General features: G+C 53.2%; 1 protein-coding gene across 1 annotated transcript in view; it reads right to left on the bottom strand.

The window, feature by feature from the left end:
• The window catches only part of MROH7 (maestro heat like repeat family member 7), a 43,659-nt gene that overhangs the window by 6,381 nt on the left and 18,637 nt on the right, over positions 1 to 18,641 (bottom strand). Inside the window, exons 10-18 of the mRNA XM_081817184.1 lie at positions 18,152 to 18,328; positions 17,578 to 17,732; positions 15,224 to 15,362; positions 11,978 to 12,168; positions 7,374 to 7,511; positions 6,182 to 6,296; positions 1,801 to 1,941; positions 946 to 1,125; positions 204 to 359 (exon numbers count right to left, since the gene is read on the bottom strand). Coding sequence (XP_081673310.1) covers positions 204 to 359; positions 946 to 1,125; positions 1,801 to 1,941; positions 6,182 to 6,296; positions 7,374 to 7,511; positions 11,978 to 12,168; positions 15,224 to 15,362; positions 17,578 to 17,732; positions 18,152 to 18,328 — 1,392 coding nt within the window. The remainder of the gene's footprint in view (positions 1 to 203; positions 360 to 945; positions 1,126 to 1,800; positions 1,942 to 6,181; positions 6,297 to 7,373; positions 7,512 to 11,977; positions 12,169 to 15,223; positions 15,363 to 17,577; positions 17,733 to 18,151; positions 18,329 to 18,641) is intronic.

Genomic DNA, 18,641 nt, shown 5'->3' with positions numbered 1-18,641 from the left:
AAAAAAAAAGGGTTTTGTGAAACTGAATTCTAGAAAAATCAATTCCTATTTGAAAGGCACAAGTGAAGTTGTCCATTTTGAGGAGGAATTCTGACATGGTGCCTTTGGAACACAGGCTTGTCCATAATGGATGGTTAGTGATTCTGGCTTGGTTTCCATAAAGGGAGGCTCGGCCACAGGGCCCGCTGCCTACACACACTCACCTGGCTCACCTTGGCGTTGCCCTCTTGCATGATCAGCAGCAGGGGCACCAAGGTGCTGATCAGCTGCTCTTCCATGGCTGGGGTGCAGGGCGACCGCAGCTTCTGGACCACCTTGCCATACAGGTTGATGCAGGAGGAGCGCACGTCCTCTCGAGACTGGGGCAGATCCCGAGGCTCAGGCATGCTCCCTCCTCCAAGGGGCTGCCTGGGCCTCTGAGCCCCACATGGAGGTATGCGGCCTTCCTCCCACTCATTCTGGGGGACCCTCCAGGCACAAGACACACAGAGATGGAGCAGGGTGGAGGCCACCGGGTGGGGCTGATCTGGGGCCAGCGCCTCCCTCACTGGAGCCTAGCTCTGGACTTCTGCCCGCTCTCCCCAGCCAGGGCCCCCTGCTAACCTAAAAGGTGCCTTAGTGCCAAGTGGGAAAATGCCCCCCTCTGCTGGAAGCATCAAAAACACGTGCCCCCCTCTAGGTGGGCCAATTGCAATGAGGCAAGTTGTCTGGCGAGACTTGATTACAAAAGAGCTCTCTCTGTGAGAACTGATTAGAAAAGGATCTTTCTCGGTGCAAAAGACATGGGCCAGTTGGAACAAGGTGCCCCTTCCCCTGGGGCTGATTCCGCTCTGCCCTGCCTCAGCAGGCCACCGGAACTATAGCAGCCCCCAGAGTAGTCAAGAGCCACCCTCCATGGGCTGCCCCCCAACCCTCGCACCCTCACCCCACCGTGGGATCCCTTACGTCGCTGAAATGTGGCAGCAGGATCTGCAGCATCTCCACATAGACGGAGCTGTCCGTCAGCTTCCGGTCCTGCCCCTTGAAGATGGTCTTGAGGTTGTGGGCCGCCTCCACCACCAGCAGCCCGTCCATGCTCTTCAGGCCCTTCACCATAGAGGGTAGGAGGGCCTGCACCTTGGCATTCTGTGGGGCAGGACCATTGGGATGCGGGCTCCTATCTGACAGTAGGGGCTGACAGGTGGGAGACCCAGCCTCTGATTCACTAAGATGAACTTGGTGGAGCACGTGCTGCCTCCGAGGCCTTTGGTTATGCCATCCCACCTGCCTGGAATGCCCTTGCTCAAGCTCTTGTTGTCCCCAAAGTCCTCTTTGGCCTCACTGACTCCTTCCGGGTCTGGACACCTGAGGCCCTTTGTTGCCACCCCTTGTTGGCACTCGGTAGAGGACCTGCATTGCTGGTTAGCTTTCTGAGTCTACATCCTGTCCCTTCATCCCTCTATACCATGAGCCGCAACAGTGCCTGGTAGAGGAAAACAAAGCACTTTTTTAAAATGTTAAGATGTACCAACAATCTGGGCCTCAGTTTCCTATCTATAAAATAGGAATAATTACTGCCATCCCCAACCCCTCTTAGACATACTGCCCTCAGGGTTACTGTGGAAAAAAACTGGAGTAGAAACTATTTCAAAAAGAATAAAGTGTATAGGGAATCATTAAAGGCTATCCACTTTACAGATGGGGCAACTGAGGCAGGGAGAGACAGGGATTCCAGCATCTGAGAGTCAGTGATGGCCAGGCTCCCTCCTTCCTCCAGCTCAGGGCCTGGCTGGGCCAGGCTCTCCTCTGCCCTCTGCTCACCTTCTCAGTCCTGCGGGCCAAGATGGCCAGGCCTCGGATGGACAGCACCTTCATGATGGGGTCCTGGTGGTTCAGGCCTTCTACCATCCGCCCAAGAGAGTACTCCTCCGGGATCCGCCGCACCTGCTCCATCTGCAGAAGCTACGGGAGTAACAGGAATTACTCCCTGAGCCAAGGGGCAGGGCAGCCCCCCGTCTCCCCATGCACCGGTAGTGCTCGCTGGATGACCAGGGGCTGAGTGTGGGGCATGAATGATGGCTATCTGGTTAGTGCTGTCCGACGCAAGCCACGTGCATTAAGTTTAAATTTTCTAGGAGCCACATTAAAAAGGCAAAAAAGAAATAGGTGAAATTAATGTTAGTAATGCCTCTTACTTGACCCAGTATATCCAAAGTATTATCATTTCAACACATAATCAATATAAACATTATTAATATATTTTACACTCTGTGAAAAAAATTTTTTGAACCAAGTCTGAAATGTGGTGTGAATTTTAAACTTAAAACACATTTCAATTCAGACAGACACATTTCGGGGGCCAAATAGGCCCCATGTGGCTTGTGGCTATCATATTGGATGGCACTGGTTTAGTTATGACAGCCACTCACTCCTGTCCCCACCCAGCCGTCAGTGTTGGTGACGCTGAACTCTGTCCTCTCTGCCTGGCTTCCCTCTGCCCACTGTCCTCAATGAGCTCCTCTGCTCAGGACTTTAACTGCTGTCCCCGGGCATGTAACACCCTAGTCACTGTCTCTAGTCTGTGCCGCTGTCCGGAGCTTCCGACTTGGAAAACCAACAGTTTGCCAGACATCTCTGCCCGATGTCCATCACCACCCGATGTCCATCACCACCTCATAGCAAGGCTGAACACGTCACCCTCTAGCTCAGAGCCCCGTGCCCCCCACTGCCTCTCGCCATTGGGCCCAGCTTGCCTCTGGGGCCTCATTCACTCCATGTCCACCCTATAGCCCACACTCTTACCACCAACCAGCTTCTAACCAAGCTGCCCATTGCTTGTGGAATGATCCAGGCTGTTCTGTCCTCTCTGTGCTGGCAGGATGCCCTTCTGCAAAGGTGCCCACCTCCACTCCAGCCCCAACTCACCTTGCATGGCTCCATCTAAAACTCGGCCCCCCTTGAAGCTGTTTTTGACAATGCCCGCAGACCTCACCTCACCTGGGTGGATTGCCTCCTTCTCTGGGCCCCTGGGAGCCCTGAACATGGAAACCTGAGTACCCCTATCTGCTTAATGCATCTGCCTCCTGCATCCTCCCGGGGCTTCCTTAAGGACAAACACTGACCGTTACTCCCTGGGTTCCCGTTACCTATTACAAGCTCTGGGGGAGAGTGTGTGCTTAGGGGACACTTTTGGTGCAAGAGTTCAGGTCCAACATGAAATTCAGCTCCTTTCCTCCTTAGAGTTGCCCTTCCTCCTGTGTTCCCATTGCCAGGTCTAGCACCACCACCCCTCTGTTGTCCTAGCCTCAATCAGGCATCACCCCCATCTCCTTCCTCTCCCCGCCACCCTCCCACCCGCAGCAGCCAACTCGTCTTCAGTTCCTCCCTGGTCATCCTCATAAACACTTCTCTCACCCATTCCCCGGCCTTACCGCTACTGTGACTACTGAGACCCCGAGTCAGTAGGACAAGGAGAGAGGGCCGGACAGAGGGGCAGGGCGGTGGCCCAGAGGGGGAGGAGGCAGTAGAGGAGAGGCTCCACCCACCGCCCTCGCTCTGCCCAGCCACACAACTGGTACCCAGGCCCGCTCGGCACCAGTTTCCAGCCTGCACACTAGAGATGTAGAGAAGAGTACTGATGATAATCAATAATAATAATAATAGCAATATAGCTGACTCACAGACGATGCTTCCTAGATGCAGGCACTATCCTAAGAGTTTTACGTACTCATTTAATCCTCATCAAAACCCTTGGGGTGCCTGGGTGGCTCAGTCGGTTAAGCGTCTGGCTCCTGATTTCAGCTCAGGTCATGATCTCAGGATCGTGGGATCGAGCCCCGAGTGGGGCTCCAAACTCATCTGGGAGTCTACTGGAGATTCTCTCTCTCTCTCCCCCTCTGCCCCTCCCCCCGCTTGCATGAGTTCTCTAGTGCTCTCTCTCTATTAAAAAAACCCTATAAGATGGGCAATTCATTATCCCCATATTGCAAATGAGGAAACTGAGGCACAGGCAGGTTCCGGGACTTGAGGTCACACAGCTCCCTTGAGTTCCCCTGCCGTTGGGAGCAGCAAGCACACACATAGACGATCACAGCGTAGGTGACGGGGGAGGCCGGGGCGGGATATGTGAGCTACGTCAAGGTGCCGCAGTGACTGTGGCCAGCCTGGCTCTGGCGGAGAGCAGCCCACCTCTTCTGGGGCGCGGGAGAAGGACTGAACCTGGCTGAGGATACTTGCTCCAGGGAGGAGGGCCACTGCTCAGAGTTCCCTGGGGAATGTTCGGGAAAGGTTAAGCCTAGCACCCCTGACCTTGGGGTGGACATGGGAGTGTCCCCTGAGGTCTGGCAAGATGCCACCACCACCATCCCCCCCAAGAACCACAAGTGGTAGCCACTCACAGACTTAAGAGAGAAGTGGCTGACTGGAAATGAGGATCCAGTCGGGCAGACCTAGTCAGAATCTCTCTGGACTCCTTGAGCATGCCCCTAGCTTGCCCTGCCGGAAGTGACACATTCTACTGGTGCCTGCAGGGCCAGGCCAAGTGTTCAACAGGGCACTCACTCATCCATCCGCCTACTTGGGGAGCTTTCAGGGCTGGGGTTGGGGATGCAATGCCAAAACGACATGGTCCCCCCTCCCCAGACTCACAGTCCAGCTGGAGAGGCAGAAAAGATGCAGGAAATGCCTGGAAGGCCATGCTGCCTCCTGTCCATCTAGCAAACTTTACTCACCTGTCAAGGCCCAGCTCAGATGACACCTCCTCCAGGTAGCCTTCCTTGACCTTCTACTCTCCGAGCAGAAAGTGAGCCTCTTACCTCTGAACCGCACTGCAGACCCTGATGATGGCACAGACCCCAGCACGACAACCAGCAGGTCACATGAGACAGCACAGGTGGCAGTAAGGAGAGTGGGCTTTACAAGGGTCCACGGACAGGTGAACGGACCAAGTGTGGTAGATACATACAAGGGAGTATTACGCAGCCTTAAAAAAGAATGAAATTCTGAGCCCTGTTAACAACATACACAAACCTTGAAGACATGATGTTGAGTGAAATAAGCCAGACACAAAAGGACACGTTGCATGATTCAGCTTCAGTGAAACCTGCAATGGCAAGCTCATAGCGACAACGTAGAATGCTTGTCGCCAGGGGCTGCAGAGGCCCCCTGGGGAGGTAGTATTTCATGAGACAGTTTCAGTTTGAGGCGGAGGCTGCACTGGGGAAGGAAGATGAACAGTTCTGTGGTTGGTGTTGCCGGCTGCACGGGCGGTGTGAGCATACGTCATGCCCCTGGACGTACACTTAACCTTGGCGAAAATGGTAACTTTTACGTTATGTGTATTTTACCATGATTCTTTCTAAACTGAAGAGAGAGAGGCAGGGCGGGAGAGAGTGGGTTTGAGAACCCAAGAGTCTGGGTTTGAATCCTGAGTCTGCCACTTATGAGCTGCGTGGCCTTGGAAAATGGATTTAAATCTGTGCCTCAGTTTGCTCTTCTAAAATGGGGGATGAAATGGCATCTGCATCATAGGATTATTATGAGGATTAAATGAATCAATATGGGTAAAACTCTAAGAACGTGCCTGGAAGATAGTAACTGCTCAGCTATTATTGCTGGTGGGTCTCCTCTTCTGGGTCTGACCCTAACCAACCTCCTGGTTCATCTCTCCCAGCGCCCCCTAGTACCCTCCACACACTCAACTCAGCTTAGATGTCACTTCCTCTAGGAAGCCCTCCCTGATGCTCCCACCACCACCACCACCACAAGTCTCCTGTTCTCCCACCACAGCGTGGACTGTCCCCATCAGAGCACAAGTAACTCCATGGCACCCCATTTCATAATTGGGACATCCTCGGGCTTCCCTGTCACACTGAGAATTCCTTGAGGCCTGGGCAGAGTCATTTTCATATTTGTACCTCCAACCTTGTATCTCTAGTCTGGCGCTCAGCACATGGCAGTGCCCAGCAAAGGTTGGGGCTTGCCCGGGCACGGGGGGAGTCTGGAAAGAGTAGAATGGGGTGAAGGGGTGGAGAGAGGAGGAGCAAATGGGAGATCCCAAACTCTCCATTTTTAAGTACTGTTCGCACAGGAGAAATGACCGGTAATGTGAACTGATGTGTGTGCTTGGGGAGGCCGGAGAGGAGCCTCGCCCAGGGCTCCTCTGGGCAAGGCTCCTCGCCCAGAGGAGCTGCCCGCTCGGTACCTCCACGTAGAAGGCGGTGGCAGTGATCTTGTGCTTTTCGTCGCCTCGCTCCAGGAGCGGGATGAGCAGGTAGAGGATGCGGCACAGCTCCTGACACGAGTAGTGAACCATGGCCCTGGGGGTGAGGAAGGGTGGGCAGCCTCAGGCTCTCCAGCCCCAGGGGACCTGCTAGGGGGTAGGAGGGCCTGGCCTGATACCCTAAAGTCTGAGCAAGTCAGAGGCACCGGGGTTCCTGGGTTTCCAGGATTTCCTACCTGGACAGGACCTCAGAGGCCATCTAGTTTAACTGCTTTGTTTTACAGATGGGGAACCTGAGGCTCAGAGTGGAAAAGCTTGCCCAAGAGCGCAGAGCATACAGCTCTTTGCACAATGCCTAGAGCATAGTAGGTGCTCAATAAATGCAACTGTGTCCTGAGACCCCTGGGGACAGCACCATCCTGGGCACTCAGGGTGCAAGGTTAAGGAACAGACTGTTCCTGCAGGAGCCACATCATCGGAATCGAGGTGCCCCTTCCCAACCCCATGGGAGGCTGTGTATGGGGGCGAGGGAAGACCCCGGTCTGGGTCAGCAGGTCATCTCCCAGCATTGCCACTTCCTGGCTGTGTGACCTTTGATACACAGCTGTCCCCCTCTGGACCTTGGCATCCTGCTGTGCAAAATGTGGGCTGATAATCCCTGCCCCACCAGTCAGCATAACCTGTGAAAGCTAACCTGTGCTGAGCCCTTTCCATATACCAGGGGCTGTTTAAAGTACTTTAACCCTCATCCTAAACCCTGGAGATGGGTCCTATTATTATTTCCACATGACTGAGGGGCAAACTGAGACACAGAGAGGGGCAAGAACTTGCCCTGGGTCACACAGCTGAGAGGTGGTGGGCTGGGACTCGGACATAGGCCGACCAGCCCCAAGGCCACACTGAACTACTCGGCTATGCCCCCATGTCTGTATGAGTGTAGGAACTAAGGTCCCCATACAGTCCCCCATACGTAGGGAAGCTAAGTGCCCTGCAGTTGCCAGCACTGTCCCAGCCACAGTTAGTGCCCACAGAGGGTGCGACCACCCACCGAGGTAGACCATACCCCGCCGCTTAGCAGAGGTGATGGACTGAGGGAAGGGTCCTGGCCCAGAGAGAGATGCAAACCAAATCTCTCCCTCTGCCCACCCCCTGCGCCCTGCTGTCCCAGCCTCACCTGGCCAGCAGGGACACTCCCCGGTGGTGGTTCTCCGCCTGCTCCAGGAGTTCCCAGCCGCCCTGGTCCTCCAGAAAGGTGGCCTCATACGAGCAGCCCATCCTCAGCAGCAGCGTTTTCACCACTTTGACCACCCAGCTGCCGAGATGAGGGGGCTGAGACCTTATGCCCCCCACCCCCCTGTGGGCCGGGCCTCCCTCCAGCCAGCCTCCCATCTGGCCAGCTCCCATCTGGACAGACAAGCTTCTCTGGGCCGGGCTGATCGTGAGGTAGCAGTCATCGGTGTATCCACCAAAAGCGGCTTTTAAAAAATTATTATTGGCTTTGAGAAAGAGAGTCAACAGAGGCAAAATTCTGCCAAATGGTGCTTCATCCTCCCTTTTCTCCCGAGTCTCTTTCCCTGGAGGGAGAGGTTGGAGCCAGGCCTCCCCAGCACCCCGGGGCGTGCGTGCGTGCGTGCGTGTGTGTATGTGTGTGTGTGTCTGACTTTGCTGGTCCAGGACTGTAACTGACAGCATATGTCTCAAAGACCCAGGGAGGGAGAGAGGGAGGCAGGCTCCAGGTGTTGCCCACCCTAAGAGCCTGGAGCTTGCCCTCCCCGACTCTCCCTTCCCCCACCTATTCCCTTCCCCACAAAAACTGGCTGAATAGCTAAGCTAAGATTTACATGTTTTCATTAGAAGGAAGGTTCTACCTTCCATGTCAAGCATCAGCACCTTTAACTAAGACCAAATGAGCCACCTGTGTAATGTTCTCCTCTGTGACTTGACCACCCTCCTCTCCCAGTGTGTCCCCATCTCCAGGGGCAGCCGGTCACCTTCTCACCACCTGGCTTGGGGACAGCTCTGGGCTCAGGAACTCACAGGCAGTGACGTGACTTAGAGGTTTCAGACAGTCGCAGCTTTTACCCAGACCTCACCCACCTGCTCCCGGTGTGTGCAGCTGAGGAACTCGGAATCAGGCTAAAGCTTTTGGACACAGTGCCGCATCATTCCTAGTTAGGTCACTCCACTCTTCCACCATTTCCTTGATCGGGCTCCAAATTTTAACACAAATGACCCTACCCATCTTCCTTCCTCCCCACCCCACTCCCAGAGATACACCTCTAGGAGCCCCAGACAAGGTCTGCGCTGCTTTGTAAAAAGGCAGAGGTGACAGTGTGGGAGGAAGGTTATGGGTGTGGTGCAGGCCCTATGGCTCCCCCAAACGCCCACTCTGCAAGCTTCTCCACCCTCACAAGCACCAGGGGAGTCAGAGGTGGTGCCATGGCCTTGGTACGGGGTGTCCCACTGGGAGGCGGGGTCCTATTTGGTCCTTACAACATACCTGTGGGGCAGGAATCACTTACCCCATTTCATGGGCAAGCACACCAGGCTTCCAAGAGGTTAAAGTGGTTTACCCAAAGGACAAAGCCCAAATGATGGAACCAGCACCCAAATCTGAGATGTTCTGACTTCAAGCCCAGCCTTGCAACTGCTTGCCCTCAGCCCCTCCAAGTGTGCCTCCCTGAGCATCCCACACAATAGAAGCCCAAGAAGAAAAGACTGAGAAACTCGACTGCATACAAACTTAAACCTTCTGAATGGCAAAGACCATAAAATAGTTACCGGTTAAGTGGAATACACGTGACAAAGAGTTAACATATATATGTAAATATATATATGTTATATATATTTATATTAATATATAAAAAGCTCTTAGAAATTAACACAAAAAAAATCTCAACAGTCCTATATAAAATTGAGCAAATGTTGCTCACAGAAAAGGAAACACAGGGGCACTGAGTGGCTCAGATGGTTAAGCATCCCATTCTTGGTTTTGGCTCAGGTCATGATCTCAGGGTGGTAAGATGGAGCCCCGCATGGGGCTCCATGCTCAGCACAAAGTCTGCTTGAGATTCTCTCTCTCCCTCTGCATCCCCCTCTGCTCCTCCCCCGCTAACGCGTGCACTCGCTCTCTCCCTCTCAAATAAATAAAATCTTTAAAAAAAGAAAACAGGAAGGGCATTTCAACCTCAACCTCAATCATAATAAGAGAAAATCAAACTAAAATGACAGCATTTTTTTTTCAACTTTCAGATCAGTGAAGATAAAAATATCTTCTGTTCCACTGTGCTGGCCAAGGTGTGGGAACGGCCATTCTCACACCCTCCTGATGCAGTGACCTCTGGGGGAGGCCATGTGGCAAACTGGGTGCTTGAGGGGGTACTCCATTTTCCCCTTCATCATTCACTGGTCAAGAATATTTTCTACCACATATCCCTGTCCCAGCTCACTATGAAAATGCAGAAACCCTTCAGTGAGCCCAGTCTCCTTTCAGGAATTTGTCTTACATTGTACAATCACATGTGTGCATAAAGACACATAAACGAACTCACTGCAGCTTTGTCTGTAAGTGCAAAGTACCTAAACCAAGAGGATCCTGGCTAAATAAATTATGGTACATTGGAATTCCACTCAGAGAGATAATACGTGGCTGTTAAAAATAACGAGGCGGCTCTATATGTATGTTCTCCTAAGATATAGTATATGCTAAAAGCAAAAGTGTGTAACTGTAAAGTACGCTACTATTGGTGTAAAAATAGAAACAGAAACGTGTGCTTATCTCTATATCAACCACCTGTGGAAGGGTATGAAAGAACCTGGTTGTTCTGGGGAGGCTCACTGGGTAAGGAGAGGAAAGGAGACTCACTTTTAATGCCTTCTGAGATTTTTACCCATGTGCATATATTATCTATACGGGTTAATAATTAAAAATAAAATGGTGAGGGGCGCCTGGATGGCTCAGTCGGTTAAGCATCTGACTCTTTATCTCAGCTCAGGTCATGATCTCAGGGTCGTGAGTTCAAGCCCAGCATGGAGTCCACTTAAAAAATAAAATAATAAAATAAAAGACCTCAATGTGAGACAGGAATCCATCAAAATCCTAGAGGAGAATATAGGCAGTAACCTCTTCGACATCGGCTACAGTAACTTCTTTCAAGACACGTCTCCAAAGGCAAGTGAAACAAAAGCAAAAGTGAACTTTTGGGACTTCATCGAGATAAAAAGCTTCTGCACAGCAAAGGAAACAGTTAACAAAACAAAGAGGCAGCCCACGGAATGGGAGAAGATATTTGTAAACGACATTACAGATAAAGGGCTGATATCCAAGATCTATAAAGAACTTCTCAAATTCAACAGTCAAAAACTAATAACCCAGTCAAAAAATCGGCAGAAAACATGAACAGACACTTCTTCAAAGAAGACATACAAATGGCTAACAGGCACATGAAAAAATCCTCAACATCACTAGCCACCAGGAAAATACAAATCAAAACCACAGTGAGATACCACCTTATACCAGTTAGAATGGCAAAAATTAACAAAATGAAACAACAAATGTTGGCGAGGATGTGGAGAAAGGGGAACCCTCTTACACTGTTGGTAGGAATGCGAACTGGTGCAGCCACTCTGGAAGACAGTATGGAGGTTCCTCAAGATGTTAAGAATAGAGCTACCCTACGACCCAGCAATTACACTACTAGGTATTTACCCCACAGATACAGTTGTAGTGAAAATAAGGGGCACACACACCCCAATGTTCATAGCAGCAATGTCCACAATAGCCAAACTGTGGAAGGAGCCAAGATGCCCTTCAACAGGTGAATGGATAAAGAAGATGTGGTCCATATATACAATGGAATATTACTCAGCCATCAGAAACGATGAATACCCACCATTTGCATTGACATGGATGGAACTGGAGGGGATTATGCTAAGTGAAATAAGTCAAGCAGAGAAAGTCAATTATCATATGGTTTCACTCATATGTGAAACATAAACAATAGCACAGAGGACCATAGGGGAAGGGAGGGAAATGCAAAGGGGGAGAAATCAGAGAGGGAGATGAACCATGAGAGACTATGGAACCCGGGAAACAATCTGAGGGTCTCAGAGGGTGGGGCGGGGGAGGGCGTAACAGGGTGAGGAGTATTGAGGAGGGCACGTGTTGTGATGAGCACTGGGTGTTATACTTAGCTAATGAGTCACTGAACACTACATCAAAAACTAATTACGGGGGTGCCTGGGTGGCTCAGTCGTTAAAGCGGCTGCCTTCGGCTCAGGTCATGACCCGGGGTCCTGGGATCGAGCCCCGCATCGGGCTCCCTGCTCCGCGGGAAGCCTGCTTCTCCCTCTCCCACTCCCCCTGCTTGTGTTCCCTCTCTCACTGTGTCTCTCTCTGTCAAATAAATAATAAAATATTAAAAAAAAAAAAACTACGTACTACACAGTGGCTAACTGAGCATAATAAAAAATAAATAATAAAATAAAAGGTGGACCTTGGATACAAATCTAATACAAATTAATATGTCTAGGGAGGGAGGAGGAAACATGAAATTGTGAGCTCCTTGGGGGAAGGCTGATTCATTGCTGTTGTCCAGCACCAGGCAGTCCTGACACACACACCAAGTAGCTATTGTGCAAGTTATTGGCTCTCCTAAAAATGTGCTACTGTTTTCTCTTTTAGTCCCAAAGCTAATTTCTACCGGTTGACTGCCCTCAAGATTTTACGAAGGGCCCTTGCTTCGTGGCCCTCCCCCAGCCAGGGACAGCAGGACATACCGCACGGGTACGAAGAGGGAAGGCTGAGTGTCCTTCTTGGCGTCCTTGCGGAAAGCCATGCGGCTAGGCAGGTGGAGACCGATGTGGTAATGGACCTGAATGAGCAGGGCCAGGAGCAGCTGGGGGTAAATGCGCCTCACGCGGCCCACGCAGCTGTTGACCGACAGGAGCTCACACAGGCCGCTGGCTGCCTGGGGGCAGAGCAGGGGGCTGGCTGGAGGCTCCTGGCAGGGGCCCAGGCTGCTTCTCTAGAAGGTTGGACCTGGATCTTTGCTCTTCTCTGGCTCAAACTGGTAGAGCCCAGATCTCCCCACACCGCGCCCCCCGCCCCGCCACCGCACCCCAACTCCTGGCTCTGTGGGTGAGCCCTACACCAGAACAATGGCCTGCCTCTTTGTGTTGACACAGCCCTGGAAGAATTGGATGGAGGGCTCCTCTCCCACCTTTTGTGAGGTGGAGTCTTGATCCCATTGTGCAGGTGAGGAGACGCGCTCAGAGGGGTGAAAGCACTTAGCCCTGGTCACCTGGCCTTTGGGAGCAGAGCTGGGACTGGAACCCTGGCTTTCAGACACCAGCTTCCACATGCCCTGCCTCTTCCTCATTCATAACACAGGCACGGAGACCATGATGGGGCACCAGTTGTCCCCTCGCTTTGGGCCATTAAACCAGGCCGCCCTCACTGCCTCCCCTGGTGCCCAGCAACCAAGAGAAACAAATCCCAGCCTTGAGTGGGAGCCAGGGAGACCCAGCCCTGGACTCTGGCACTCCATGCCTACTGATCACTCCCTGCCTTTTCTCTCCACGACTCCCCACACCAGCTGTCCCAAGTCCCAGGAACTTGGCTTTATTGGCTTTTGGCCCACCATGCTCCCTGGGACCCGACGTGCTCACCGTCCAACCTCTCCACCTGCCATTCATCTCTGGTGCTGGCCTGGGCCTGCCTCCCGCCCCGCCCACCAAGGCCTCTCTAACTGGCAGGAGGACAATGCAGGGGCGGGGGGCGGGGGAGATGATGAGCTGGGGTCACGAGATTGGATAGCTCATTCTGGCCCCACCACTCCCTGGCCCTCTTTGGGCTTCAGATTCATTCATCCTGTCAAGGGGGGTCAACGGTCCTCGTCCCGCCAGCCCCACAGGTGTGGTGGAGAGTGAATGAGGGGAGAGGTGAGAATGCTTTACAAAGAAGTGACCAAGATCTGTGCTCCCATGCTGCTGGCCCAAGGGAAGAGCATTTGACTGTGAAGTGACAGAGCCCACGGCATGTTCCCAGGGAAATAAGTGACACAATGAGGGCTGGATGAGAATGATGAATGGCAGTTATTTATACTTTACAGCCTAGGAAGCCCTTTCACACACACTATTTCACTCTTCTGAAAAGGGAAGTTAGACAAGGCAGGACTCATTACCACCCATTTTACAGATCAAAACACCAAGGCTAGAGAGGGGGAAGTGATTGACTGAGATTATATAGTGAGGCAGTGGCAGAGCTAAGATGAACCTCTTGGACTCAAAGCCTTTACGTTTTTCAGTAAACCAAAGATAATGATTGTATCCAAAAAAAACAGTCTGTGCTGCAGAGAAAAGTCTCTAGTGATGTGCCATAGGGCTCTGCTCTTGGCTCAGTCTTGCTCACGTTGTTTATCAACACCATGAGATAAAAAGTAGTCCGGGCTGTATCTATGCTCAAACTGTACTTGAACAAAAGCACAAATGAGTGACTCAAGAATACACTAACACACACTGATTGAGAGAGGAGAGGATGAATGACCAAATCAGGGAAAGAATGGAGGCTCATGCCTTATTTGTAGACCTCAGTGCTGGGGCAGAGAGGCAGAGAGACCCAGTGGTGAAGCACAGGATTCAGAAGTAGGAGATCTGGGCTTGAGCCCTGGCCCCACCACTCACTAGCTCTGTGACCTTAGCTAAGGCCTGGGATGTAACTGAGTAAGTGTCCTCCTCTGTAAACCTATTACCACCCATGCCCCCACCCGCCTTTATTCGCTTCCCTCCACCCGAATGTCTTGCTCTCCGCTGAATCCCCAGAATTCATGAGCTTGCCTGGCACATAGGAGGTGCTCAATTAATGCTGTTGAATAAGCAAATCAGTCCAACAAAACTTTTTTTGAGCATCTACTATGTGCCTGGTATATGTCAGACATTGAGGATATCACGGTGAGCAAAAGAGGCTCAGGCACTGAATCCATGCATCTCACAGATTACTCAAATGACCCCACAAATTGGTGTCAAATCAAATCACAACTGGGGTAAACTCCTCCAAGATAAAGTATGTGAAGCAGAGTGTAATATGCACAGATTTGATCATGTCAGGGAGATAAGAGAGGGCTTCCCTGAGGAGGTGATGCTTGAGTTGAGAGCTGAGGGATGAGTAGAAGTTAGGTTAGCGGAGAGCAGTCAAGAGAGGGAACTACATGTGCAAAGGCCCTGTGACAGAGAGAGCATGGTGTGTATGAATTTCTGACAAAGAACAAGGCTGGAGCCATGCAAGTAAGAGGGACCATGGAGTGTGGTAAGGCCCGAGAGGGGCTCAGGGCCTTGCAACACAGGTAGGAACACTGTGTTATTCTCAAGGGGAATGGGAAGCCATTGAGGGGATTGAGAAGAGCAGATGTGCATTCTCAAAGATTTTTTGGCTGTGGTACAGGTTGGAGGGGCTGGAGTGGAAGCAGGGAGATGAGCAGGGGTATTATCCAGCTGGCTAGGGCCAGGATGACAGTGACAGAGGCAGAGAGAAATCTGTCCCTCTACCCAGTCACCTTCCTGCAGTCAGAACCGCCTTTCCCTCTGTGTTCCCAGGGCTGAGCTCGGAGTCTGGCAGAGAGCACGTAAACATGTTCCGTCATTAAATGAATGAATGAGGTACCTCATTTTATCTTCACGACCACCACATAAGCCAGATCTCCTCATTATCATTCCATTTACAGACGCAGGGGTTGAGCCTCAGAGAGGAGAAGTGACTTGCTTGGGTCACAAACTAGTACCCGTAGCCAAGCCTGTTCTCAGACCCAGGTCTGTGAGTCCCCCTCCCGGACTGCCCCCTTCCCTGTAAGCAGTAGCACCGTGGCATCCAGTGGGTCAGAAACAAGAGCCCGGAGACAAGAGCCCAAGCCACATGACTAGTCCCTGGCAGAGCAGGGCACTAGAAGCTGGGCATGCTGAGCTCCGCAGGAGGGGAAGACAGGGAGCTCAGGACAGGGCAGCCAGGGGGTAGGCGAGGCGGGTGCTCACTGCGAGGGGCACGATGGAGGCCCGGCCCTTCTTGGTGAAGGGCTTCTCCTTCAGGCTGGTCAGGAGCAGGTCCAGGAGGTCTCGGACATCACAGCTGGGCTTGCGCAGGATCAGCTGCCTCCACATCTCTGCGCCATTGCTGGGGGGCGGGGGGGTGGAGATGGTTAGTGGGGACCAGGGTGCTGGGGCCACCCTGCCTCCCAGTGGTTTGGGGAAGCAGAAGGGAAGATGCCATCAAAATTCCATGTGTGCCAGTGAGCAATGGTCCAGAAGACACTCTCTAAGAGGCAGGGGGCTAACAATTATTGAAAACCCTATTTCCCAGGTATCATGCCATGTGCTTTATACACAATTTATTCTGCAAATATGGAGCATCTGCTGTACCCCAGGCACTAGGCAAATCTCTGGGCGTATAGATGTGAACAAGATATTCAAGACATTCAAGTTCACTGAACTCTCAAATGACCCTCAAGGTGGGTTATTTTTCCCATTTTACAGATGCGGAGTTGAGGCTCAGAGAGGTGAAATCATTAGTCCAAGACATCACAGCTAATGAGCTGCAGAGTCAGGAAGTGACCAGGTCTGGTGCCTTCAAAGCCGGTGGTCATTCCTCTATACCAGGGGGCCCTTTGGGGCCTGGACCTTACATTTGTCACATAATATCAAGGAGTGCCTGCACCTGTCCCCATACAAGGCAGTACTCCAGGCAGGGGAAAGCCTCTGGGCCAGCCGGCCCCAGCCTGTGGGCATTCCTATCGTCTGTGCGGACCTGAGAGCACTGAGAGGCCAGTGGTGCACGAAAGGGTTAACGGAACCCCTTGCCCCTCTGCATGAGCATTTGAACCTTCCATTAACTTGCTAACTCTGTTCCCCTGGAAACCTGATAAAGATAGTATGTCAACTATGTTGCTAGGCAACATTGCCTATGGTAAAAATGACCCAATTGGTAAATTGCATCTGGGCTGGGAGGAACTATAAATTAACTATAAGAACCGAAGAGGACGCTGTAGCATTGAGCTTCCCAGGGAGCAGTGACTCTTGGGACTGGGCTTGTCCCCGTGGGGACCCCAGAAGCAAAGTCTGCAGATCTTTTGTAAGAGAGAGCAGTTCTTAGGAGACATTTCAGCCAGGGCAGCCCCTACCCCTCTCACCGGGGAGGCCCAAGTGTCCAGCTCTTAAGCCCAGAGGGAAGACTAGGGCATCCCGGGCACGAGATGGTAGGAGGCCATCTCTCTCGGGCTCACGCAAGCACCGGCGTGGCACCTGAGAGCCGGGCCTCCTTCCATCTTGTCCCGGCTCTGTCTGGCCTGCTGCATGGGCTGCCGCAAGGACTCCTGGGAGGAGGAGCCCCTGCCCCTGCTCTGTCCTACGGCCTGAGCAACTCCAATGTCAGGTGTGGCCCTGCCAGTCTTGTGAGTCTGAAGGTTTGATGATTCCAAGAAGAAACCCTCTGGGGGGTGGGGGGTAGTGGGGGCCAGAAAGGGTGAAATTCTTCCAGGTGGGAGCATGGGGACGTGCCCCCCGGCCCTCACCTTCCCAGCCGGTCTCCCTGGCCTCTATGAGTGACGCCAACTGTCCCCTACTAGAAGCAGAGCTCATCACCCAGCTCGGCACGATTCTGCACGCACTCTCGTACAACTATCTGAAGGTGTGGGCCATATACTTGCTGCCTTGTTCTGGTCATTCAAAGATGTGGGAGTGTTTCCTGGGCTGGGAGGCTGGAGCAGTCAGTCTGGTCTCTCTGGCCACAGTGCCCTCTGCCCGTCAGACCACGAGCTCCCCTAAGGCTGAGAGCAGGGGGCATCCTCCCGCACCATCCAGCCCTGGGCAGGCACTCAGCTTAGCTGGCTACATTGCTTGTCACAAGCAGCCATCTGGAGTGGGAAGCATGCAGGGAGTATTTCCCCCTTTTGCCTTTGGAGGAAAGTGAAGCCCAGAGAGGGCAGGTGAACTACCCAAGACCACACAACAGCTGGAGGCAGAGTCAGGACCAACACTCAGGCCTCCTTTCTATGGCCTCCTTAGGGCTCTGGGCTTGGAGCTGGTCAAATCTGAGTTTAGGTCCTCATCCTGTTGCTTGCTCACTGGGTGCCGAGGACAAGGAACTTCACCTCAGTTTCCCCATCTGCAGAGTGGGGTTGTTGTACTGAGGGAAGGGATTAATGCTCTGCATTCAGACACCCAGTGGTGCTTCGGAAGTGCTTAATGGTTGTCATAAGCACCACAGACCGTACGGAAAAGGGGCCAGCTGGGAGGGCCAGGGCCTGCTCTGGGTGGAAGGACAGGTTCCCAGCCCAGGATGGGGGCTGCTCCAACCCTCTGAGGTCTGGTGGCGGGACCCCCTCCGTTGGTACCTGTCCAGCGGGAGGGGGCACATGAGCAGGGCCACAACCACCTCGGTCATGAAGGAGCTGGCCAGGAGGGAGACGGGCAGCAGGGCCACCTCGCGGGCCCGCGGCTCCTGGATGTGGTTCAGCTGCACGTAGATGCCCTGCATGATCTCTGGGATCTGGGGCACAGCCAGAGTGGCCGTGAGCAACCAGGCGGCCAGTTGGAGAAGCCAAGGCGGGCATGGGAGAGCAGGGAGAGGGGAGGAGGAAGGAGGTGGGGGTGGCAGGATAGAGGGGCAGGGGAGAGAGAGAGAGAGAGAGAGGAGGCAACAAGAGACAGATGAGGGAGCGGGCAGCAGCGCACCTGCTCCTTCCCTGGGAGACAGCCAATGGTCCTCACTGCCTTCCCCACCCCCGCCCAGATCAGCAAGTGAGTTCTTCCTCACCCGCAAGTAGGAGGCACCTAGAACTCAGCCACCACCACCCCTGCCCGCCCCAGTGCTAGGGGCTCCCGCACCCCCCACCCTGCCGCTGCCAGACGGCTGGTCTCATCCCTGGGGGCTCTCCCGGCTCAGCCCCTGCCCCCAGGGAGCCTTACCACCTCCAGCACCCTGTGGCAGTACCATTCCAGCACTGAGCTGAGCGTGACCTCTGAGGCCAGCTGCATCATCTCCCCAGAGTCCTTCCCCCGGGCCTCTGAGCTGCCTTTCAAGCCTTCCAGGGCTGCTAGCAACAGGTCCTTTATCTGCTGGGGTCCCAGGAAGTCTCCAAACTCCTGACACAAAGGCACAGAGATACAGACACCCGTGGACGGACCCCAAGCGAGCCACCACCAGATACACGCAGACGTCAGCAGGGCAGGCCGTGCAGACTCTGCGGGGGGCCAACCCTTTGGGGAGGAGCTACAGAAGAAGGGGAGACATGGCCCCTGCCCCCAGAATGGGATAACATGCTTCTGGGCAGGGACCAGAGGAGGAGGGGGCACTCAGGGTGGGCCTGTGTGGTTGGGGAAGGCTTCCTTAAAGGGGACTTGAGCCTGGAAAGATGGAAGCGGGGAAGAAGACATTAGGGTGGGCTGGCACTGCCCC

Source organism: Leptonychotes weddellii, chromosome 4 (genome assembly GCF_054177405.1).
Source record: "Leptonychotes weddellii isolate Sample4059 chromosome 4, ASM5417740v2, whole genome shotgun sequence".
NCBI classification, from domain to species: Eukaryota; Metazoa; Chordata; class Mammalia; order Carnivora; family Phocidae; genus Leptonychotes; species Leptonychotes weddellii.
Note: the sequence above shows the minus strand (reverse complement) of the source record. Positions and strands in the feature narration are given on the sequence as shown.